Source organism: Chrysochloris asiatica, unplaced genomic scaffold (assembly GCF_000296735.1).
Source record: "Chrysochloris asiatica unplaced genomic scaffold, ChrAsi1.0 scaffold00381, whole genome shotgun sequence".
NCBI classification, from domain to species: domain Eukaryota; kingdom Metazoa; phylum Chordata; class Mammalia; order Afrosoricida; family Chrysochloridae; genus Chrysochloris; species Chrysochloris asiatica.
The window spans coordinates 1,274,024-1,300,478 of NW_006408899.1; the positions used below are offsets into that span (position 1 = coordinate 1,274,024).

The 26,455-nt window shown below is 41.3% G+C and overlaps 1 protein-coding gene and 3 non-coding genes across 4 annotated transcripts; 2 read left to right on the forward strand and 2 right to left on the reverse strand.

Annotated features, from left to right (window-relative positions):
- Window positions 1–1,594: 1,594 nt before the first annotated feature.
- On the reverse strand, window positions 1,595–1,680 carry TRNAR-UCU. The gene is given in 2 exon segments: window positions 1,595–1,630; window positions 1,644–1,680. It is a non-coding gene; the product is annotated as a tRNA-Arg (tRNA).
- A 318-nt stretch (window positions 1,681–1,998) lies between these two features.
- On the forward strand, window positions 1,999–2,071 carry TRNAV-UAC. The gene has a single exon. It is a non-coding gene; the product is annotated as a tRNA-Val (tRNA).
- A 2,541-nt stretch (window positions 2,072–4,612) lies between these two features.
- On the reverse strand, window positions 4,613–5,578 carry LOC102835307 (olfactory receptor 4D9-like). Its single transcript, XM_006876480.1, has one exon. It carries the CDS (start codon window positions 5,576–5,578, stop codon window positions 4,613–4,615), a length of 966 nt encoding a protein of 321 aa, XP_006876542.1.
- A 2,637-nt stretch (window positions 5,579–8,215) lies between these two features.
- Window positions 8,216–8,288, forward strand: TRNAK-UUU. The gene has a single exon. It is a non-coding gene; the product is annotated as a tRNA-Lys (tRNA).
- The last annotated feature ends 18,167 nt before the right edge of the window (window positions 8,289–26,455 follow it).

Sequence of the window (26,455 nt, forward strand, 5' to 3'; positions counted from 1 at the left end):
CAACCTTAAGCATCTGTCTTGTGGGTCTGAATAGAATGCTTCTGCTTTGAAGATAGGAACTTTGTATACCCCTAGTACCTGACCCAAGCTATGGTATTTTCAATAACCTCATATGCATATGAAAGCTGGACAGTGAATAAGGAAGACCTTAGAAGAATTGATGCATTTGAGTTATGGTGTTGGAGGAGAATATTGAAAGTGCTATGGGCTGCCAAAAGAGCCCACAGATCTGTGTTGGAAGAAGTGCAGCCAGGGTGCTCCTTGGAGGCCAGGATGGCCAAATTTTGTCTCTCATACTTTGGACATGTTGTCAGGAGGGACCAAATGCAGTGGATTAAGATCTGGCTGCTACTCACAAGGTCTGAGGTTAGGAGCACCAGCTGTTCTATGAGAGGAAGATAAGGCTGTGTGCTTCTGTGAAGATTTAGGATCCTGGCAATCTCATGAGCTCTTGCTTTCTGTCCTGTAGGATCACTGAGTAGGAATCAACTTGAATGCAGTGGGCAGGTAGAGCAACAGGGAAGAAAACTGTTGATTTATCATCATCCGATGAAATAGGTTTGTCCTGAAAAAGTTCCATGTTGTGTCACACTGCTTTAGTTTCCTTACAGCTGTTATCGTCATTGGAAATCTCTCTATTTCTTTGTTTGCTTATGTACATAGATAGATACTACCTCTTCCTTCTGTTTTGTAAGTCACTGGGCAGCAATCTTGTCAGAAAGGACCTTGTCTGTTTGTTGTTGTTTTGTTTTGCTGGTGTTGTAGTAAATTTCTGTATACCCAAAGCCCCAGTGTTTATTTAGAACAGTACTTAATGTATAGCAAGATCTCAAGAAATAAGTATCAATTTCAGAATGACCATTTCTACTGTTCCCTCTTAACCTATGTAGTATAGTTCTAAGCAGACATTGTTTTCTACTTCCCATACTATTAATTCTGCAGCTGTTGCTATATTATCCATGTCTGACAAAAGGACATTATAATGGATATATTATTGCCACTTAGTCATGTAAAGTGGTCTCCCTCGACTTTTCTGGACGCCTGGATTCAAAGTGGATTCCCTGTTCGCATTTATTAACTCATCTGGAATTCTAACCGACAGGCACCGTTGTCTCTCAGTGGTGGGACTTGAACATACATGAGCAGCGATCTAACCAGATTCCGTTGCCTTGCACTTTAGCCATTCGGCTATTCTGGAATCTAACTAAACACATGTCCATTTTCAGACAATTTTGGCGATACTGAGCAAATAAAAAGTTTCACAACAATTTAAAAAGTTGTTTTTTTTCCCCTAAAGCAAAGCAACAACATGTGAAATAAAGTTGTGGTTTTGATCTTATGCTACTGATTTCTTTCTGTCCAATTACCCGGCACTCTAGAGGCACGTGCAAGTGATTGAGAAAATACTCAAGTAGTAAGATGTTCAAGACCGACACCCGGAAGGACATAATAGGGAATTGTAGTGAGTTTCCTTCTCTCTCTCTTTTTTTAAATTTGAAGTGGGCAAGTCGGACTGGGAATTTAAATAATAAAGGTTCCTCTTTCTCTACCTCTTTGTCCACTTTTTCCTTTTCACTTCATTGAAAACAAAAAGCGACTCTGGTGGGACTCGAACCCACAACCTTTGAATGCCTCCGTCTGTCTAGAAGTCCAATGCGCTATCCATTGCGCCACAGAGCCAGATGTCATGCAGCTTTGTGCGCGCTCACATCAAGGATGGAGCCGCCTATGGCTGGGGGTCCTTCCCTGAGACAAGTCACGCTTCCCTTTCCCAGCAGACGCCGCGCCGGGTCCCCATGAAGCCCGAGTCACTGGGGAAGGCAGGGCCAGGAACTGCGCTCCAAATCTAAAATCCTTTTGAAAGTTTTTCTCTTGTGTGCGATAACTGGGTTTTACATTTCAACCTCATTCTACATTCCAAAAAAGAGTGATGGGGGTGGGGAAAAAAAAGTGTCTCTGTATAGTGTTAATAAAGCCTGCCACAGTAACTAAACCGGCGGTTCCATAGTGTAGCGGTTATCACGTCTGCTTTACACGCAGAAGGTCCTGGGTTCGAGCCCCAGTGGAACCACCCCTTTTGTTGTTTTCGAGTAGTAAGAGCTGGATGTAGGGTTTTGCTCCAGGAAGCCAGAGGTGCAGCCATTTCCCAGGGGTCTTGGCCATGCTCCTCTCTCGACTCTGAAAGTTCTGTGCCTACGCGACCGAGGCTGCCCCAGCGTGGCGTCTCTCTGGAAGTGCAGGCGGCTTGTCACCGCACGCCCTGTGCCCGCGCCCTTATTGCTGCAGGTCCTGGCGCCACCAAGTGCTCGGGTCTGGCGCCTCACCTTATGAGCTTCCAAAACCCTGCTCGCTTTCAACAGTGTGACATAGTTTTAAAAGTTGCTTTCATCATTCAATTGAGGAATATTCCGAAGGCCACCCCTTCCTTTATTGATGAACTCCAAGTCCTCCGATCTTCCAATTTGTTCATTTACAATAAAAATACTTTTCGAAAAATTAATGAGTACATCTGCACATGGTAAAGATTTCAAATAGCACACATTCTTTACAGCGATGTTTCTCCTATTTTCAGCTCTTTGAAGTTTCTTTTGTTGCCTTCCAGAGATATATATTCACTGATGTAGGTTTCCTTTACGCTTCTTCTTATTTTTTTGGTAAGACAGCATACTACAGATATTCCCCCAACCCAACCCCATTCTCACATGTGCATTGGACATATTGTGAAGAGGGACCTATTCCTGGAGAAGGACATCACGCCTGGCAAAGTGGAGGGTCAGCAAAAAAGAGGAAGACCAACGAGATGACACATAGTCTGCAATAATGGGCTAAAATGTAACAACCATTGTGAGACTGGGGCAGGACCCGGCAGTGTTTTGTGCTGTTGTGCATAGAGAGGGTCGCTATGCGTCTTCACGGCACCCTAACACGTGGTGATGAAACATCACACACAGTTTACTCAGTGCACATTGTTTTTAATTCAAGACAAAAGAGTTTCTGAAAATACCGTTTTGCAAATGTGGGAAATGCTAAGCAATTTAGCAAAAATGTCAATGATCCCATTTTAGAATCCGTATGTTTAAAGATTGTTGTCCAAACGTCCTCATTAGTGCAGAAGCAACACATTTTCACGGATAATGGATTTTTAAATATGCTTATGCCACAGTCTTTATAAGAATATCATAATCAATTGTTGCTGTTAAGTGTTTTCAAGTCTGTTCCCATTTTTAGCGACTCTGTGTAGGTTTTCTGAGGAGCAGCTGTTGAATTTGAACTGCCAACCTTGTGGTTCAAATCGACCTTGTGGTCCAGTGATTTATCCCACAGCACTACACCAGGACACTGCAATCAATCAATTGTCCCTTAAAAGTAAGTGTGTTTGTGCTTATGTATTCTTAATGCTACAGTAGTGGACACATTTTTTTTTTTTTTTTTAGATGAGCTTGTTCCTGATGCCATCAAATCAAGGATGAGGCATGGGTAGTAAAATGTGCATTTAGCTGAGGGTGGGGTCTCAGATCTAGCTTTGTCTCTGCCATTAATTAGCTAGAAAAGCTTGGTTAAAACAGGAAAACTTTTTCAGTTTCTGTAAGGAAAACCTGAAACTTACTTAAAAAAGAAAAAGAAAAAGAAAAAAGGAGTTTACATGTTTCACTGCTAGACTCAAGGTCAGCAGTTCAAATTCACCAGCTGCTTCATATAGGGAAAGTGGCTGGAGTTTTAGCCTTGACTCTTGGTCCCAGGAGATTAGTTTATCAATGCTTGCTTGGACCACACTGATGTTGCTACAACTCAAGAAGCAAACATCACACTAGCTGCTGTTTAGTTGATTCTGATTGCACACAGCTGTGTTGTTGCAGCGGTGCCCTGCCCTCCATAGAGGTTTCAAGGCTGTGATCTTTTAGAAGCAGATTGCCAGGTCTTTATTCTGAGGTAGACTCAAATAGCCAGCCTTTTGATTAGTAGTTTAACTGATTAACCATTTGTACTACCCAGGGTATCATACACTCAAGAACAGAAGTCATTGCTTTCAGTCTCCGCATCCGTGTCTGTGAAAGGAGGTGTTTGCATGATAAAAGCACCCAAACCAAAAACCAAACCCTCCGACGTTGGGTCAATTCGGACTCATCGTGACCCCACAAGACTGCCCCATAGGGTTTCTGAGGCTGTAAATCTATATGGACCCAAACTGCAACAATTGTCTCCTGAATCGTGTTTCAAACTGCTGACCTTGAGCGCTTGACAACAGTGCCACCAGCGCTTCTCATTTAAACGTTGTTGTTGTGAAGTGCGCCCTCTAGTTGGTTCCAACTCATAGAGACCCTGTATAAGGTTTCAGCTGGTGGATATGAACTGCGGACCTTGCTCTTAGCAGTTCAATGCCACACCAAGACTCCTGATAGAAACATCAGAGTCCCTATAATACCTGACAATTTATGAACCTGAGACTCTTAAGTCATCAACAACCTTACCGTGAGACAACCCCGAAGGAGTGATTGTCTCAATCCAACTGTATTGTAAAGACTCTGCTGAGGGAAAAAGATAAAAGCTCTTGCCTCAAGGTGGTGTATTGACTGAGGTCCTCTACTGGGTTATGAAAAAACTCTTTTCAGTTCTAACTTCCCAGTCTGGACTTCATGGCATCTATTCCACTTTTGGAGGGTCCAAGTCTTTTCTTTAGTTTCCTCATGGCTGACTTCATCTCCTGGTTCCTCAAGGTGTAGATTATGGGGTTCAGGACAGGGATGATGACAGTGAAGGTGATGGACACAGCTCTGTCTGGAGGGAGGGCTGTGAAGGGTCTGGCATAGACATAGATGCAGGGTACAAAATGCAGGGTCACCACAGTGATGTGGGCTGTGCAGGTGGAGATGGCTTTCCTCTTGCCCTCCCCAGTGTGAGACCTCAGCATCATCAAGATGACGGTGTAGGACACCAGGAGAATCACAAACCACAGGGTAGTGACTAGACCATTGTTGGAAATCATTAGGAGCTCAAGAGCAAATGTGTCCGTGCAGGCAAGCTTGAGAACCTGGGGAACATCACAGTAGAAGCCATCAACAACATTGGGTCCACAGAAGGGGAGTGGGAGCAATAGGGAAATCTGCACGATGGAGTGGACAAAGCCCCCCACCCAGGAGGCTGTGATGAGTGCAGTGCATCGTCCCCTCCCCATGATGGCCACATAATGCAGGGGCTTGGAGATGGCCAGGTACCGATCTAATGCCATCACAGAAAGAGAAAAAATGTCTGCCCCACCAAGGAGGTGAAAAAAAAACATCTGTGTGATGCAGCCATTGAAGGAAATGGTCCTTCTCCTTGAGAGAAGGTCTACTAGGATCTTGGGTGCAGTGATGGAGGAGAAGCAGATGTCCAGGACAGAGAGATTGCGGAGCAGGAAGTACATGGGGGTGTGAAGGCGAGACTCGCAGGTGACAGTGACCATGATGGCAACATTGGCCAACACAGTTGTTATGTAGACCATAGATAAAAAGAAGAATAAGAACAGACTCAGCGCTTGAGATTGAGTAAGTCCACAGAAAATAAATTCAGGCACCCTGGTATAATTTCTCAGGGCCATTGAATTGGTTCCTTTTCCAAGCACACCTTTGGAGGAAAAAAAAAAAAAAATTAAGATAATGGGATAACTAAAGGTTTATCTGTTTGTTTTTTTGTTACATATCTTGTTCTTCATGAACTTGCTGTATTACATGGGAGGGTCACTTAGTTCTGGTTGCTTTAGTTTCTTCACTGATACAAGGAGAGGTTTCCTACCGTGGGACCCTGTGGGTTCTAGTTCATTTCTAGACGTTGCTGAAGAAGACAACGGAAGGGAGGCTTGGTGGAAAGATTTGTGACTTCCATATACTTCAGTGAACCAGAACAGCTCTGGGTTTATTTGCATCACTTTGTTTCTATGTCTTAAAAGGCTTGGGAACTGTTGGAATGAATCAAACCCTAGATAGCTCCAGCAATAACATATGTATCTATCTAAATACTGTCATTTAAAAAGCTCCTGAAGACGTAACTCCAATAGAATTTCCTAACAGATCTCTGAGATGAGGAGGGAAGGTGTAAATACTCCTGCTTTGCTAATTCTGAAGTGGGACTAAATAAGGGTAAACCCAGTTTCCAAGGTCATACAGTAAATCAATGGCAGAGGGGGTCGAAGACAGATCTGTCTTCACTTTTGACTCCTGGCTGCTTCCATTATACTACACTGACTTCCGGTTTCAGAATACATAAACTCAGGAATAATATTCATCAGAAATTCTTCAAAAAAATTTTTGTGGCACTTTCAGTAATTGGTTTCATAATTTCCTTGAATTCCTTTCTCCATCACAACGGAATTTGAGACCACTATCCTTCTGTTCCACCACTCACCTGTCAGTTTGGTGGACTGAGGTTGCTTGTATGTTGCTGTGATGCAGGAAAGCGTGCCACCGGTATTTCAAAAGTCAGCAGGTACACTCATGATGGACAACTAGAATATTATAATATGAGCAAAGACTTAGAGTTAGGGAAGGACATGCCTGGCATTTCTCAAGTTGAAAGAGCTGAAGAAAAACTTCGAGCTTCATGTTGCAATATTGAGGGCTCCTAGTGTGGTGTTGTTGAATCAGCACAGGACTGGGACCCACATCTAGCTCAAATCCATCAGCTGCTCCTTGCGATCCCTGCTCAGGGTCTCTTTGAGTCGGAATCGACTCGACAGCACTTAACAACAACAAGAACCTGGGAAAAGAATAATGTTTAGTTCTGTTGTATTTGTATGAGTCGGAATCGACTTAACGGCTCCTAACAACAGTCCTTCTATCAGGTTTCAGAAAGCAGAAGTCTCCACTTTAATTTTTGATTATATTTCATGAGTTCTCAGGGGTTGGGAGTAAATGATGTCCTTGGTGCAAAGAAGATCCTGAGGATGGTGTTGGGGACAGTTCTGTTCATGAATAAGACACCAAAGATACAGAAATATATTTCTGTTTCCATCTCCATCTCCTTCCTTGTCCACCTCCCATCCCCATATCTCATTGGTTTGTCTCTATTTATCTGGACTCCTGGTGTGGTGCAGTACGATCAGCGCTGGACTGCAAATCCCAAGGTGGCAGTTCAAATCCATCAACTGCATTGTTGGCAGCACACAATGGAAACAATGGTCACCCCTCCCACCCCATGGGCTGTATTTATTGTTAAGTACCATCGAGTTAGAAACTACCATCCGCTCCGCAGGAGAAAGATGAGGCTTTCTACTCCTGTAAAGATTTTCACCCTCAGAAACCCTGTACAGGGTCACTAAGAGTCGGAACTGACTGTGAGGCACATTACAACAACAACAACCATCGAGCTGGTTCCAACTCATAGCGACCCTGTATAGGGTTTCAGAGGAGCAACTGGTAGATTTGAATTACCACCTCGTGGCTCAAATTGACATTGCAGTCCAGTGCTTATCATAAGTCCTGGTTGGGGAGGAAGGAGCAGATCCAACTAAGAGATTTTCAATTCATTATATATATATATTGGCTTGTTGATCAATTCAGAACTAATGAAGTTCCTGCAAGCCTCAAGTGATTTGAAGGCCACACAGCAGGCTAGTGGTGAAGTCACAGTTTCATGTTCTAGCCAATGTATTTCCCACTCAACGGCGCACTTCAATACTTTCTAAGAACGCTTGTCGTGGTGATCGTGGCAACAAAGTTAACTCAGGGAAAAAAGTCACACTCAACCAAAGTATCCTTCTGGTCACCTGGCACCACTGTGTAGGCAACTGATCCCTGTCTTAGGTGACTCATGATGCTATATTATATAGCAGAAATACCACAGTGGATGGCTTTAACAATGAGAGATTTCTTCCTTCACAATTTAGGAGGCTAGAAGTCCAAATGCAGAGTGTGGACTCTTGGGGAAAGCTTTCTCTTTGTCAGCTCTGAGGAAAGGTTTTTGTCTCCTTTCAGCATCTGTAGCTCCAGCAATTCCTTGGAGATCTCCATGCACCTTGGTATCAATCTTCCCCAGGATCTAGGAGCTTCACAGTGTAGGGACTCCAGATCCCAAATATGTATAGCACTCCTGGTTCTTTGATTTTGGTGGTAATATGTCCCTCTTCTGTGCTTAAGTCGCTCTCCCTTTATCTTACAAGAGATCAAAGTATTACATATCACACCCTTGAGAATCTCTACAGGTCAGGGTGTTAGAGAGACTAAGGTCAGCAAAGGTAAGAGCCCGGATAGCTCAGTCGGTAGAGCATCAGACTTTTAATCTGAGGGTCCAGGGTTCAAGTCCCTGTTCGGGCGGGAGCTATTTTAGAGTCCTGATGTGGGGAAACCAACCCACGGCACTGAAGAACAACAATCAATCACCGCCCAGCTGGGAACCAATTTTTGGTTCGGGTAAAACAAACTTTGGGAGGGAAGAAGAGACGTAAGAAATTATATGGCTACAAAAATTCAAAGCAAATGTTTCTCATTTTCCCTGGTAAAATAAATATATGCTGTTTCCCCAGTCCACCTCAAGGGCACAATTCTGGAAGAAGTACATTTCATTCAAACAACTGATTTCCTATTGTGTAAAAGCTGGTGAGGACTCTACTCTCTTATCTTCTCTCAATTTGTTCCCTTCTTCTCCTCTGTTGTTAAGTGCCACGGAGTTGGTTGTGACTCATAGCGACCCTGTATAGGGTTTCCAAGGAATAGCTGGTGTGTTTGAACCACCGACCTTACGGTTATTAGCTGAGTGCTTAAACCCTTATTATCTCTCCAGGTAGATCAGCACTGGACTGTTAACTGAAAGCTCGGCAATTCAAGCCCACAAGCCACTCCTGGGAAGCTCTATACGGGGTTGCTATGAGTCAGAACTGACTCCTTGACTGACACTTGACAACATCTCTCCTTAGATTGTTGCTTTAGTTTCTTAACTGAACTCTCTTTTTTGCGTCTTGGTTGTCTCTAATTCATCCTCTCTGCTGTTTACAGACATAGCATACATTATTGTTGTTGTTAAGTGCTGTTGGGTTGTTTCCAACCCATACCGATGCTGTATCAGGTTTCCAAGGAGGGTTTGGTGAGCTTAAATCACCGACCTTGTGGTTTAAGCAACTTTGCAGTCTAGTGCATTAGCCCACAGCACTACACCAGTACTCCATATCGTGCATGGTAAGCCATAGATGGGACTAAACTATTTCTTTGTTTGAAATTTTTCAGTGACTCCCTGTTGCCTACAGAATAAAGGGTGAGCTTCTTTGATAGCACTTAGGAACTTCTAGATAGGGTGCTCTGTTTCCTTTGACCCCTTATCTCAGAGGCTCAAACTTTATTGAGTTTCACACTTTATGTTTCTGCGTTTCTGCAACTCCCTCCACCTGCCATGACCCCTCATGCTCAGGATCTCCCACCTCTCAGTACTGACAAACACGGACCCTTCAACTTGTAGGTCCAGGTCTCTTCCTCTGTGAAAACTTTCCTGACACTCACAGCTAGATCCCTCCTTTGTGGCTCCATTGTTACTAATATGGTCTTCTCTTCTGGTGCCACATGAGACAGCTTATCACACCTAAATGTTTGCATGTCTGCATAGTGGATGGAGTCCCCTGGTGTAGTGCTGTAGGATAAGCACTGGACTGCTCGCCACAAGGTTGTCAGTTCAAACCCACCAACCTCTTTTCAAACACTATAGATGGTTGCTATGAATGGATCTGACTTGATGGCACTTAACAACAATAGCTTGGCATAGTGGGTTACCAGTTGGAGTGCTTTAACTTAGCAAGGTCAGCAGTTCGAATCTACCAGCTGCTCCAAGGGAGAAAGATGAGTCTTTCTGCTCCCATAAAGATTTGCAGGCTTGGAAATCTTTGAAAGTTTAGTAAAATTTCCCTATTACTTCTTAAGTTCATATGTCTGCTCAGTATTTTGTTCATCCTAATATTGTCAGTTATTTGAACTGCAATGTCAATGGTTCAAGCTCACCAGCTGCTCCTTGGAAACCCTATACAGGGTTGCTATGGGTCGGAATCGACTCAATGGCACTTAACAACAACAACAACAATATTGTCAATAGGAATCCTGGTGTAGTGATGCAGGATAATGCGCTGGACCACAAAGTCAGTGGTTCAAATCCATCAGCAGCTATTTGGAAACCCTATACAGTGTCATTATGGGTTGGAACATACTTGACGGCACTTAACAACAATATCATCAAGGAGTCCTGGTGTGATACCATAGGATAAGCACTGGGTTGCAAGGTTGGTTTGAACTGCAAGTCTAGGCTTCAAACTTACCAGCTGCTCCCCAGAAACCCTATACAAGATTGCTATGAGTTGGAACGGACTCAGTGGCACTTAACAACAACAGCAAGATTGTCAAAGCCTCTCCCGGCACTTGATAGATGCTTAATAAGTGATTTTAAAATGACTGAATGAATGTGGATGATGAACACAGGATAAGAAACTATTTTGCTAATGTCTTTGACTCAGCCTCAGTGACACCAGACAGCGATTGGATTTCTTATCCTGCCTGTAAAATGACTCTGTGACCCCGAGAGGGCCATTTCCCTGCACTTTGTCTCAGAGTTTGGAGTAGGATACACCCGGGTTGGAAACTTGCTTCTTCCTCCTTTGAGCCATTTAATTTCCTTTTCTATAAATTGGGAAGTACAGCAGTTACTTGATTGGATAATGTAAGGAGTAAATATGATAATTTTTGTAAAGTGCACAGCACTCAGTAGACATTCCATTGACTTGGTTCCTTTCTCATCTGCCCTCCCTATTGCAAAAGGTTATTTATGAGAACACTTGTAAAATGCCAAGTAATACTTTTAAAAAAACCCAAGAAGAGCTTCTCTTTGAACAAGCTGGCTTACCTTCTGTTTCACTGACTCTGTGTGTGGATTAAGTATACCGGAAGCTTCAAGCCTGGGTCACTGGCTTCAGAGATAAGGTTGAATCTGGGTCTAAGGAAAAGAAAACCTGGTGAGTCATGGGTAGTGGGTGAGTATGGTGCTGACGTTGAAACCTCCATCTTTTCTGAGGAAATAGGGTGCTAAATAAAAACATACTTGTTTAGTATCCTCCATTCTTGTGAAAAGAAGTTTCATGAATCTCCTGGAAAAGCTCTTAACGGAAACAAAACATCTGCCCCTTATGCAAGTGTTCTAACAAGCACACACTGCCTTCTCTTTACTGTGTCAAGTTTGTTTCTGGGGCTGTCTCTTTTTAGGATCCTTTTCCTAGTTTTTAACATCTACTTCTTTATTTTGTGTCAGCAAGCTTTTCACCATTTTTTCAGTGCCTTACTGCCTGGTACATTTCTGAAGGTTCATTATATTATATTCATGCACAATTCCCAGCGCCCACATACAGACAGCACAATGTTCTTACCTGAATCTCGCAGTGTCCAACGATACAGTCACACCATCTGGGACTGGAGCCTGAGCTTCAGTGTATGTGACATTGGGGAAGCATTGTCTTTGTAGCTCAAGTCCTTCTGAAGAAGACCAGACTTCAACGTCTTCACGTCAACCTTCACGTTGCAAAGGACCAGACTCAAAGTGACCTATTGTCATAGTTCTTCTGCCCGCCCCAAAGTATTTCCTGCCAAGTTTACTAGTCCCTCAGGTCCAAGGCTCATTTAAGAAGCAGCAAAGGGAATTGTATTGGCTGTGACTATGGAAGTAAAATGGACACTTTGTTGGTAGTGTTGGCGTTTCAACGGGAGCCGTTAAACACTTTCATTAGTCTACGCAACTTTTCTCTCTCTCTCTTAGGAAGACACCTACATTCTCTTCTTTCCAATTTTTTTTTTAAGACTCAAGAATACAGAAATCCAATTATTCTGGGATTCTTTGAATTTTGGGTAATTTCTGTATCAAGATGTCCAATGTCATTTGATCATGCACTCTCAATGGAGCAATATTTCCTGTATGGGGACAAAAATTGGTTCTTGGGGTGAAGTGAAAAAAACATAGCTATTATAATGGTTTGTAGCTTGTCAAAGGGCTGCTGTACATAACGAGACAGGCAGTATGCCCATGGCATTAAACTTTTATGCAGGAGCAATTAGTAAAAAAATCTCAAAAGGCTCCTTGAGGTGGGGAGACAATGATTTTAAGAGGTTGGAGAAAAACTGTCCTATGATTAAGAAATTTAACCTAATGTCTCTGTTTTGTAGGACACAGAGAGAATCAGACTCCAAGATCTTCTTAGCCAAATATGGATACAACACGATAATTATTAAAATTCATAATTGGTATTTTATTGTTTGTTTTAAGGGTCAGTATAGAGATATAATGAACAATTTGTACATAATTCTTAATGTATGTACCAAAAATCTAAGAGCCATGCAGTTATAAATCTTTTTTAAATTCTAGTGACTTCCAGTTTTAAATTTGAAGGCAAATTTTTCTTAAGAGGCTATTAAGTCCTAGTATCTTCGATTGTTAATAATCATTGTTGTTAACAGCCATAGAGTCAGTTCTGCCTCATAGTGACCATGTACAGGGTTTCCAAGGAGCTGCTGGTGGGTTTGAGCCATCAACCTTTTGTTTTACGTTCCAGTGCTTATCCTACAGCACCACATCAGGACTTTGTAAGTTCAACTAGTTCACAATTTAACACCACACACACTACACACTCAAATTTTCAACCTTTCGCAGTTGAACTGCCACGCCCAAAGATGTCACAGAAGGCACACAGTTCTGACCTGAGGATCACAGAGAAACAATTCTGCTAAAAAAGCAGTATGGAAATAGAATGTGAAATATTCAAGTCACACAAAATGCATGACCATTTCTCCTAATTTCCATTAAGTTTGCTTTGTAATGTATGTACCAAAACGGAGTGACGCTAAACTGCAAAGTCAGTTTGGGCTGGTAAAGTCCGGCAGTTCCAACTCACCAGGTTTGTATTATGGGATATAAAGACTTCCCCCGCCCCCCAATGGAATGTTAAGTTGATACCCAACATAGTCAAAATCTCCCACCAGTCAACATCCCACTATATTCTGTTTGTGCGGAAAATACACAACCAGCAAATGATTTCACCTCATAAAAAAAACCCAAAAACATTTAAATTAAAAAAAAAATGGGATGAAATGGAATTTCCTCCTTCTTAAAAATGTTTCTAGAGTTACTAAAAAACTTGCATTTACCAAAGAGTTGATAAAAATGTTCATCTGGATTGTATGAGCAGAGAGATACAGGACGCACTAATGCAACATAGCAGACGAACAGTCGTCAGACTTTGCTTCTTTCACTCCTGCTTCTTTAGAGGCTGGGTGGGCTTCCTTCATTTTTAGTTTCTCCATTTTCCAGCAGGTATACTTCCTTTAGTCTATTGGTTAGCCACTGCAGCCTACTTTCCCATTGCTTCTCTTTTCCCTTTAGTTTGCACTTTTTTTTTTGTCTGTAGATTTATCCATTCATGCTGCCATTTGAAGAGCTCTTGTGCAGCAGATGTGCCTAATGCAACCATCATTTGATTTCTTGACTACTGCTTCCGTGAGTGTTGATGGTTGATCCGAGCAAAATGACGTCTTTGACAACTTCAATCTTTTCTCCATTTATCTTGATGTTATTTTTTGGTCCAATGGTGAGGACTGTTATTTATTTATTTATTTTCATTGAGGTGCAACCCATAACAAAGGCTGTTGTCTTTGATCTTCATCAGTAAGTATTTTAAGTCTTCTTTGCTTTCGGCAAGCAAAGTTATATCATCTGCATATCACAGATTGTTAATGAGTCTTCCTCCAATCCTGATGCCACATTATTCTTTATTAAACCCAGCTTCTTGAATTATTTGCTTAGCATATAGATTGAATAAGTATGGTGAAAGAATATAACCCTGGTGCACACTTTTCCTAATTTTAAACCATTCAGTGTTCCCTTGTTCTATTCCAATGAGTGCCTCTCGGCCTATGCACAGTGTTTCAGAATACTCATTCTCTACAATGTTGTCCATAGCTTGTCATGATCCACACAATTGAAAGCCTTTGCATAGTCAGTAAAGCACAGGTAAACATCTTTCTGGTATTCTCTGCTTTCAGCCAAGGTCCATCTGATGTCAGCAATGATATCCTTCATTCCACAACCTCTTATGAGTCTGGCCGGAACCTCAGGCAGCTCCCTGTCAATGGGCTGCTGCAGATGTTATTGAATTATATTTAGCAAAATTTTACTTGTATGTGGTATTAATGATATTGTCCAATGATTTTGTCTCTTTGGAATAGGCACAAACATGGATTTCTTCCAATCAATTGGCCAGATAGTTGTCTTCCAAATTTCTTGGTGTAGATGAGTGAATGCTTCCCAGGCCACTTCAGTTTATTGAAAAATTTCAATTTTTTCATTCCATCAATTCCTGGTGCCTAGTTCTTTGCCAATGCCTTTAATGCACCTTGGACTTCCTCCTTCAGCATCACTGGCTTTTGATCATATGCTACTTCTTGAAATGGTTGAATATCAACCATTTATTTTTGGTACAGTGACTCCATGTATTCCTTCCATCTTCTTTTGATGCTTTCTGCATTATTAAATATTTGACCTTTAATATTTCAAAGTCTAGGATTGACTTTTTCCTTCAGTTCTTTCAGTTTGAGAAACGCTGAACAAGTATATTGATTTATTGATCCCCTCATTACTCATGCTAAGACTGAACAAGAATTAAAATACAGAGTAGATGGAATAGTTGGCAGGGGTGTCTGGTAATTTTTGGAAGAGATTTTATGTCTCATTTGGTTCTACTAATGGTTTTATGTATCACCGTATATTTCAGAACCCTTCTTTAAGAGTCAGTTCTGACTCATAGCGATCCTGTAGGTGTCTGGTAATTTTTGGAAGAGATTTTATGTCTCATTTGGTTCTACTAATGGTTTTATGTATCACCGTATATTTCAGAACCCTTCTTTAAGTAACACTGAAGTTAAAAACTAGGTATCACTATTAAAAGATTGTTGTTGTTGTTGTTAAGTGCCATGGAATCAGTTCTGACCCATAGTGACCCTGTACAGGGTTTGATTTCCGAGGGTATAAATCTTTATGGGAGTAGAAAGCCTCATCTTTCTCCCACGGAGCAGCTGGTAGTTTCAAACCACTGACCTTAAGGTTCGCAGCCCGATTCATTATCACTACGCTACCAGAGCTCCTTAAAAGATAGTTTACATAAAATGTTGTGACTTTAGGTGTACCTCCATGGTCTATTTGACCCCCATGGTGCATGTATTAGCACGCGTTTAGACATTCAGACTCATCTGTAGAAGGACATAAAATCTTAACTTTGGAGATTTTGGCTGTGGGTTGAACACAGAAGGACCAGTGTTCAAAACCATCATTCACAGGACCAAAGCCCTGCTTGGAACATAGATATTTGTGGCTTTTGGAGACACTCAGATCAGCTATATCAGAGTCGGGCATGATTGATTAGTACGTATTCAAAGAAAGTCTTCCAACACCAGATGTACACAAACTGAAGATATATTTTGTCCTCATACGACATTCTTGAATAACATTTTCGGTATGTCTGAAGAAACTCGTGTGAGCACTTTTTGGAACCAGGATCTAGAAAGGAGAACCAGAGTTTTATTCCTTTACTGATAATATATTGACCATAAGAATTGCTGCTTCTGGAGGCCAAAATGGTAGCAGATAGGAAATTTCACACGGTCCAAAATAGTATGTTTACAAGTATACTTTGAGTATCTCAAATGAGAAATGTAGACCGTCAACACAAGTATATTGTTCTCCTGGTGCATAATGCCAATCTTATAGGATACTTACTGAGACCTATGTTGTTGTTGTTAGCTATTGTGAGTCAGCCTGGGCTCATGGTGGTTGACTCCACATACAAGGAGATCAGATGCTTGTGATCCGTAGGACTTTTATTGAATGATTTTTCAGAAGTGACTCTCCAAACTTTTCTTTCTAGTCTGTCTTAATATGGAAGTTCAGCGGAGACACGACTAGCATCATAGCAACACACAAATTTCCACCGACGGATTGTGGTATCTGCCTCTCAGGTGTATTGTGTAAGAAATGAACCCAGGTCTCAAGCATGGAAAGAGAGAATTCTAACACTGAACCATTATCACGTCCACTCCCAGCTCCTGAGATCTACTGTTGTTAGATGTCACTCAGTTGGGTTTGAGTCATGGCGACCTTATGCACAACTGAACAAAACACTACTCAATCCTGTTCAATCCTCACAACTGTTGTTATGTTTGAGTCTATTGCTGCTGCCATTGTGTTACTCTGTCTCAGTGGGGTCTTCCTCTTTTTTGCTGACCCTCCACTTTACCAAGCATGATGTCCTTCTCCAGGGACTGGTATCTCCTGATAACATGTTAAAAGTATGAGAGATGAAGTCTCGTCATTCTGGCTTCTAAGGAGCATTCTGGCTGTACTCTGACAACACAGATTTGTTAGTCATTAAGGCAGTCCAGGGTACTTTCAATATTCTTCTTCAACACCACAATGCAAATGCATCGATTCTTATATGATCTGCTGCATTCCTTGCTCAATTTTTTTCACATGAATATGAGGCGAAACCGCCATGGCTTGGGTCAGGTACACCTTAGTCCTCAAGCTTACATCTTTGCCCTTAAACACTTTACAGAGGGTTTGCCCAATGCAATTCGTAATTGAGTTCTTTCTTTTCTTTTCTTTTTTTTTCACAATTGATTTCTTGACTGCCGCTTCCATGAGTGTTGATGGTGGATCCAAGCAAAATGAAATCTTTGACAACTTAAATAATTCCTCCATATATCATGATGGAACTTATTTGCCCAATAGTGAAGATTCATGTTTTCTTTACAGTGAGGTTCAGCCCATACTGAAGACTATGGTCTTTGACCTTCATCAGTAAGTATTTTAAGTCCTCTTTGATGTCAGCAAGCAAGGATGTTGTTATTGTTATTGTTAGGTGCCATTGAGTCTGTACTGACTCATAGCGACCTTATGCACAACAGAATGAAACTCTGCCCAGTCCTGGGCCAACCTCACAGTTGTTGCCACTTTTGAGCCCATTGATGCTGCCACTTTGCCAATCCATCTCACTGGGGATCTTCCTCTTTTTCTCTGACCCTCCACCTTACCAAACATGATATCCTTCTCTAGTGACTGATCCCTCCTGACAATATGTCCGAAGTATGAGAGACAAAATTTGGCCATCCTGGCCTCCAAAGAGCACTCTGGCTGCAGTTCTTCCAACACAGATCTGTTGGTTCTTTTGGAAGCCCAAGGCACTTTCAATATTCTCCTCCAACACGATAACTCAAATGCATCAATTATTCTACGGTCTTCCTTATTCACTGTCCAACTTTCACATGCATATGAAGTTATTAAACATATCATGTCATGGTTCAGGCGCACCTTAGTCCTCAAGCTGACATCTTTGCTCTTCCATACTTTAAAAAGGTCTTGCGTAGCAGATTTGCCTAATGCTATACGTTATTTGATTTCTTGACTGCTTCTTTCATGAGTGTTGATGGTAGATCTGAGATGAATGAAGTCCTTGACAACTTTAATCTTTTCTCCATTGATAAGAATGTTGTTTATTGGTCCAGTGGTGAGGATTTTTGCTTTCTTTATATTGAGATGCAATCCATACCGAATGCTGTGCTCTTTGATCGTCATCAGTAAGTATTTTAAGTTCTCTTCACTTTCAGCAAGCAAGGTTGTATCATTTGCATATCACAGGTTGTTAATGAGTCTTCCTCCAATCCTGATGCCACATTTTTCTTCATAGAACCCAGCTTCTTGGATTATTTGCTCAGTATACAGGTTGAATAAGTATGGTGAAAAAATACAACCCTGTCACATACCTTTCCTAATTTTAAAGCATTCAGTGTTCCTATGTTCTGTTCAAACAACCGCCTCTTTGTCCATGTACAGATTCCTCATGAGCACAATTAAGTGTTCCTGAATGCTCATACTTCACAATGTTATCCATAGCTTGTCATGATCCACACAATCGAAAGCCTTTGTGTAGTCAATAAAGCACAGGTAAACATCTTTCTGATATTCTCTACTTTCAGCCAAGATCCATTTTACATCAGCACTGATATCCCTCATTCCACGGTCTCTTCTGAATCCAGCTTGAACCTCTGGAAGTTGTTTGTCAATGTATGGTTGTAGCTATTTCTGTATTACCTTGAGTAAAACTTTACTAGCAGGGGATATCAAAGATACAGTCCGATGATTTCCATCTCATCTGCATATCACAGGTTGCTAATGAGTCTCCCTCCAGTCCTGATGCCATGTTTTTCTTCATATAACCCAGTTTCTCATATTGAACAAGTATGGTGAAAGGATACAACGCTGGTGCACTCTGTTTGTGATTTTAAATGATTTTGTATGCCCTAACAACTGCCTCTTGTCTATGTACAGGCTCCTCAAGAGCACATTAAGTGTTCTAGAATACCCGTTCTTCTCAATGTTATCCTTTGTTTGTCATAATCCACACAGTTGAAAGTCTTTGCATAGTCAATAAAGCTTTAAAAATGTGCTAATCATTTATGGTCCTATGCAATATTGTTGTTGTTAAGTGCCATCGAGTCAGTTCTGACTCATAGCGATCCTGTATAGTATTTCCAAGGAGCTGCTCATAGGTTTAAACTACTGAGCCCATTGATGCTGCTACTTTGCCAGTCCATCTTGCTGGGTGTCTTCATCTTTTTCTCTGACCCTCCACCTTACCAAACACCTTACCTCCACCTTATCCTTCTCCAGTGACTGGTCCCTCCTGACAATATGTCCAAAGTATGAGAGATGAAGTTTGGCCATCTTGACCTCCAAGGAGCCCTCTGGCTGCAGTTCTTCCAACATAGATCTGTTGATTCTTTTGGCAGCCCATGGCACTTTCAGTATTCTCCTCCAACACCATAACTCAAAAACATCAATTCTTCTGTGGTCTTCCTTATTCACTGTCCAGCTTTAGCATGCATATGAGGTTATTGAAAATACCATGGCTTCAGTCGGGCGCACCTTAGTCCTGAAGCTGACATCTTTGCTCTTCAACACTTTTAAAAGGTCTTGTGCAGCAGATTTGCCTAATACAATATGTCGATTGATTTCTTGACTGCTGCTTCCATGAGTGTTGATAGTTGATCCAAGAAGAATGAAGTCCTTGACAATTTCAATCTTTTCTCCATTGGTAAGAATGTTGTTTATTTGTCCAGTGATGAAGATTTTTGTTTTCTTTACATTGAGATGCAATCCATACAGAAGGCTGTGCTCTTTGATCTTCATCAGTAAATATTTTCAGTACATATTAGTTTCCAATGAATGCATTGAGATTTAAGGGAGTAAGTAAGTTGTCCTGTTAGTAAGTGACAGAGTAGCACTTAATTCCCAGGTCTTTCTGAAAGCAAGTCCCATTTCTATCATTGAAATAAATTACCCCACACTGACGTTGCAGAATATGCCCTACAGAATTGAGCTCCTTTCATTGTAATTGTTCTTTACCAGCAAACGATCTTACCATCAAGTGATGTGTCACATTTGTTCTTGGAGCAGTACAAAGACAGGACTCAGCATCACACTTTGCAAGTCCCCTTGCTCCTCCTTTCCCTTTTATCTCACAATCTACTCATTTAATTGTTGTTGTTGTTAAGTGCCATCGAGTTGATTCCGACTCATAGTAACATGTACATAGTTTCCAAGGAGCAACGGTGGGTTTGAACCGCCGACCTTGTGGGTGACAGCCCAGTACTCAACTGACAGTGCTATACTAGGAGTCCTATCTATAATCCTTTTAGCAAATATTAGTTAGACATCATTCTAGGTAATTCTTCAGTCTTCCTAGACTATTTAATGCATCATAGACTGCCAAAAGAATGAATACATGTGTCTTGACAAAACAGCCAGAATATTCCTTAGACGTGAAGATGGAAAGACTTTGTCTTACAGACTTTGGACATTTCATCAGAAGGAATCCTGACTAAAGGGCTTGGTAAAAGCATAGAGTCAGCAAAAAAGAGGAAGAAACGCAATGAGACGGATTGACACAATGGCTGCAACAATATGCTCACACACGGCACAGTTGTGACGGTGGTGCAGATCTGAAATCGTTTTGTTCTGTTATGGTAACGTAGTGGTTACGAATTGGGCTGTGAACCTCAGGGACAGCAGTTCGAAACTACCAGCTGTTTTGTGGGAGAAAGATGAGGCTTTCTGCTCCCGTAAGGAATGGCTGGCGAGCTTGCGGTTCAAAGTGACTTTGCAGTCCAGCACATTAACCCACAACACCACACACACCAGAGTGTATATTAGATTTATTATATACAAGTAAACAATAATACCAATAACCAATAAAAAATGAAAAAAACATCATAAAGGTTGTTCAAAGACAATCACGGTTTGAATATATTATTGTCTGCATTTTATAATTGCCTTGACTGTAATCAATAGCAGTAACTAGTATAAAATATTTCATTGATAGAAAATGTGGTAGCGTCTTGAGCAATATTTAGTGAAAGAATGAATGAAGGAATATAGCATTCTACAATAAGAGAAGACTAGACATTTGTTTGGTCCCCTGGGTGACATAAGGAGTTTGCTCTCAACTACAAACACAAAGGTTGGTGGTTAAAATCCACCAAGTTGTGCTGTGGAGAAAACTTCTGGTTATCTTCTTCCATAAAGATTGCAACCAAGAGAACCTCAGAGATCAGCATCATGTCATGTTGCCATGAATTGGAATCAACTAAATGGCAGGCTAGACGTCTGTTATGTGTGTAGCACCACACTGTTGCTGTTGTTAAGTACTATCAAGTCAGTTCCGACTCATAGTGACCCAGTATAGGGTTTCCCAAGGAATGGCTGGTGGGCTTGAACTGCCAATCTTGCAGTTAGCAGTCCAGTGCTTATCCTAGGTAATTCTTCAGAATTACCTAAGAGCCATACAAGGACCGGACTAGACAATGCAATATCAAGTTGAATTAGTTGCTGATCTCAGGACCATATCCTAGTAGGAGTGCTGCAGTGATGTAATGATCACAATGCAGAGAACAAAGTGGCAGAGCAGGGTGGGCTCCAATCACTCACAGAACACGGAGTGGCATCAGGGTAACAGGCAGCTGTGGACTCAGCTTCTCCTCTGCCCGAGCAAGACTCCGAGAAACCCCATGTCTTTTAGATTTTAGACTTTGTATCATCATTGGCTAGTTTTAACAGAGAACTCTTGACTGAGTTTCAAAGAGTTCTTAAAATTTAATTACATTCTACCCAGATAAATTAAAACTGTTTTCCCAAACTACATGACACTTGGAGACTCAAAATTTATGGAATTATTAAAGTATAGCAAAGTATTGTAGCAATTAATCCAGTTTAGACTATTAAGTCCCCAGACAATTCTTGTTTGTGTTGAAATGTTGACCTACTGGGGATGGTCATTTGGAAGGCTAGGTTAGTCACTTGGGGATCTACAGAACCAAAGCAGGCAGGGAATTCTCTAGAAATGAGATGAGAAAAAGTGAGAGTTGAGAGATAACCCAGAAACTCTGTCTCTGCAAGAGGTCTCATGTTCTTTTCTTGTGACGAGGCCTCAAGGAAGGGTTAACAGGACCTAGATGTGCCTTTCCATCAGTGAGGGGTGGTTTCTCTAAGACTCAGTCTCCACGGCTTTTAGGATGTTAAGAAATAGATCACGTCTTGACTTCACTCAGCTTCAGGAAAGAATGTGGTTGCTGATCTCTCTGAGTAGAAGGTAAGGAGGATAAAGAAAAGACCAGGTGTTTGAGCTGTTGTGTGGTCTAAACCCAGGGAAATGGACCAATGCGCCCTATTGTCCTTGAGTGTACCTGACCTCAGGAGAGACTTCCTGGTGTGGAGTTACACACAGTGTGAATAAAAATTCACACTGTTTATGCCAATAAGACTACAAAACAGATACTCCTGCTGAGGGTGAGAGAAGAAGGGCAAGTCTTTCTGTAGACATGTGACCGACTTCCTTGGTTGACTAAGAGGAGGGAGAAAGAGCTTTGCACCCTTCCTTGCAAGAGGAAGACATGGTTTGTTGGTACACTTGGTGATAGAGTATACTCTGCTATGAGTTGCCAAGTTGCACACACAATGACTGGTAGAGAGTAGCTGTCAGTGGAGGAACGTATGAAGAAGTCTGTTAATGGCAGCCTGAGGTGAGGGAGGAAAGCAGAGGAGTAAGCAAAGGTCTTTATGGATGAGGAGGCAGCACCAGTGCCATCAAAGAGGACACAATATGCAGAGGGTGCGCACCTATACTTCATGGGCAAGAAGAGACTTGGAGTTTACCAATCTGACCTTAAACTGGTAAGGAATTGTGCAGCCCTAAAAGTGGGTAAGATCATAAAGGAAGAGACCATTTAGCTACAACCTAAGTTCACAGTTTCGTCATTTTTAGATTCCTACGACTGGAAAGTAAAGATATTTCTCATTCACTCTTCAATGCCTTTGATGAAGACACAAAAGGCAAGAATGATTTTCCATTTATCCTATATGCGTATCAAGTTTTAAATGCTCCTAAATATAGAGTGCTTTCCAATAAGGCCCTGCTGTTGCTGTTGTTAACTACCATGGAATCAATTCCATCTCTTGGTCACTCCCAACACAATGGAACAAAGCAGTGTCTGGTACTGCATCATTCCGATGATCATTTGTGACTCAGACCTTTGTGATTTGTAGGGATTTCATTGGCTGATTTTCAGAAGTTCATTGCCATGACTTTCTTCCTAGTACTGTTTAGTCTGGAGGCTTTGCTAGAACCTAGTCAACACCCTCTCATCATGCAAACCTCCACTCACAGGCAGGTGTTGGTTGTGCATGAAATGCATTGGCTTGAGATAAAAATGGACACAAATTCTACCACTGAACCAACAATACCTCAAATAAAATCCTAGGTACAAGAAAATAAAAATAAATTTGCACGGGATCAAATTCAAAAGTTAAATAGACAAAGACTAAAAATACAACTGAAACAGTTGGTTCAGGCAGGGAAGCAAGAAGATGAAAGTAGAAGATGATACAAGATAGACAGGAGTTGCTTCGTACCGTGGGAGATAAAGTAGTGAAATAGGGGGAGCAGAGTCAGATAAGAAGATATCCCCAAGCCAAAGGGAAGAGTTGAAACTAGAATTGGCCTTGTAGAGGATGGAGACATATAAGAAGGCATTAAAGATATCTAGGTATGCAGAGATTGTTATAGGTTCAGAGCTAGTGAGAATGATCGTGAGATAGCTCCAGGTGGCTTCTGTTACTCATTTATTTCTTTTTTTGGTAAGTTAGAAGATGGTCATCTGCTATGAGGTGATAAAAGAGGTAACAGGAAAGAGGCCTTGGAAAAAAACAATAACAGGGAAATTTGAAATAGTCTTAAAAAAATTTTTTTTGTGTGTGAAAGTTTGCAGAGCCAAATATTTTCTCATTCAACAATCATACACATTTAGTGTCATGACATTAGTTGTAATTCCCTCAATGTAATTCTTTCACTTCCCTCAGGCTCCCTGTTTCTATTTGCCCATCTTTCCTGTCCCTTCCTACTTTCTGAATTTGGTTTTTGGGCAAAATCTACCCTTTTGGTCAAATATGGTTTATTGTTCTGAGGAACATGCTCCTCACTTGTGTTTTTGTTTACTGAATCCACTAACACCACTGTCATTGAGTTAATTCTGACTCATAGCAACCCCTATGTAGGGTTTCTGAGGTTGTAAATCTTTATGGGAGCAAAAAGTCTCATCTTTCCCTCACGGAACTGCTGGTAGTTTCAAACTGCTGACTTTGAGATTAGCAATCCAACTCGTAAACACTATGCTACCAGAGCTCCTTAACCATTGTTGTTGTTGTTAAGTGCTGTCGAGTCGATTCCGACCCATAGCGACCCTGTACAGGATTTCCAAGGAGCAGCTGGTGAGCTTGAACCACCGATCTTACAGTTCAAATGGCTTTGCAGTCTGGCTCATTAATCCACAGCGCCACACCAGGACTCCTTTACCATTACTCTTGTATATATCACTCCCAGTCTCTCTCTTTGCCTCTCTCTGTCATAGTGTGTCGATCTCTATACTGTGTATTACCTTTCACTTTACCTAAGTTAATACATGTTTACTGTTTGATTTAGTTGTTGTTTAGGCATCATGGAGTCTTTTTTGATTTATGGTGGTAGTGGTTATGTGCCTTGGAGTCGGTTTTCACTCATAGCGATGCTGCATAGGGTTTCTGAGGCTATACATTGTTACAGGAGCAGAAAGCCTCATCTTTTTCCCTTGGAACGGCTGGTAGTTTTGAACTGCTGACCTTGAGGTTAGCAGCCTGACTTGGAGACACTACAACAGAACGTCAGGCTGCTGGGTCCTACGCCATCATCCCAATTGTTGCTATTTCTGAGCCCATTGTGGGCAGCTACTGGGTCAATCCATTGCATTGAGGGTCTTCCTCTATTTTACTGACACCCTACTTTCCTAAGCATGATGTCCTTCTCCAGGGACTGGTTCCTCCTAATAACATGTTGAAAGTACGAGAGATGAAGCCATTCTTGCTTCTAAGGAGTATTCTGGTTGTATTTATTGAAGTCAGATTTTTTTTTTCTGACAGTTTGTGGTATTTTTAATATCCAACATCAACATAATTCAAAGACATCAAAACTTCTTTGATTATCCCTATTAATTGTACATCATTGCACATGAGGTATACCTTAGTTCTCAGAGTGACATCTTTGCTTTTTAACATTTTAAAGAGGGCAGCAGTAGTGAGGTTGGCCCAGGATCGGGCAGTGTTTCGTTCTGCTGTGCATAAGGTCGCTATGAGTCGGCACCAACTTGATGGCACCTAACAACAACAACAACAACAACAACAACAACAACAACAACAACAGCAACAAAGAGGTCTTTTGCAGTAGATTTGCCCAAGAAATCTTTGATTTCTTGGCTTCCATTGGCGTTGATTATGGACTCAAATAAAAAGAAATTCTTGAGACCTTCTATCTTTTCTCCGTTTATCATAATGCTGCTAATTGATCCAGTTGTGAGAATTTTTGTTTTCTTTGTGTTGAGGGGTACTCTATACTGAAGGCTGTAGTCTTTGATCTTCATCAGTCAGAGCTTCAGGTCCTCTTTGCTTTCACCAAGCAAGGTTGTGTCCCTGCATATTGCAAGTTATTAATGAGTTTTCCCCTAAACTTGACACCATGTTTTCTTTCACATAGTCCAGATTCTTAGGTTACTTTCTCAGTATACAGATTGAAAAAATATGGTGAAAGAATATACCCTGATTCACATCTTTCTTGATTTTAAACCATGCAGTATCTCCTCGTTCTGATAGAACATCATTCTCTTGATCCACATGAATTTCCATAACCTTCTTAGTTGACCTCTTGTCTTGAATTTAACTGACTCTGAAGATCATCCTGGAAGCCACTGCTTTGATTGGATCTTATTCTCTGGTCATTTTGGTAAGCCCAAGACTTATTCCTGCATACCATTTGTTCCATAAAATTGTCTTCATTAGCTTCACTCTTACTTAAAAGGCTGATGAGATTAGCTGTTTGTGCTAACTGATCTTTGTGGAATGCTTCTGGTACCCAAACAGCTGAAAGACTTCTGAGGCCAAAATGCTCACTTGAAATTGAAAATGCTGAATCATGTGAGATCCCAACTTCAGGCGCGATTGCGTCAGTGGTGATTCTACAGTTTTCTTCCAGCAGTTTCTGGACTCAGCCACAGTTTTCTCAGTTGTTGAGGTGGATGGTTTTTCATCGATGAGGCTTTCCTCAAAATACTGCTTTCATCTAAAAACTGTTGTTTTATGTGAGGCAGCATTCCAGTAAACTTGTTGCAAAGCTTCAATGATTTGGGAAAATGACCCCATAAATTTTGCTAAAAATTTGATATCAGCCCTGACTTCAAAATTATTGGCATAAAAATATCCTGTTTTTTGAAGCCACTCTAGAGATACTAAGAAAAATTTATTATTGAGACTTGTCTGCATCGATCCACTGATTGCAGAGACATGTTTAAACACGTTTTGTTTGGATTAAATATGTGCATGCATGTACTGGGACCCTAGTAGCAATAATTTGTGACTTGCCTTTGTGGATTGCTAGATCTTCCTTCCTAGTCTGTCTTAGATGGGAAGCTCTGCTGAAGCCTGTCTACTCTGGGTGACCCTGCTGGTGTGTGGAATAGCAGTGGCATAGCCTCCAGCATTGCAGAAAGACTCAAGCTACCACAGTCAGACAAACTGACAGAAGACAGGAGGCTATACAGTCTATTCAGTGATTTTTTTTTTTTTTTCCCTTCAACTCTGAGAGCAATCAAATGTTTCTTTCTGTATGTAAATGTTTTCTTGTGTTTTCATAATACTGGCCTTATACAAGATTTGCCCTTTTGTGACTGGCTCATTTCACTCAGTGTGTGCTTTATTGACTACACAAAGGCTTTTGATTGTGTGGATCATGACAAGCTATGGACAACATTGCAAAGTATGAGTATTCCAGACACTTAATTGTGCT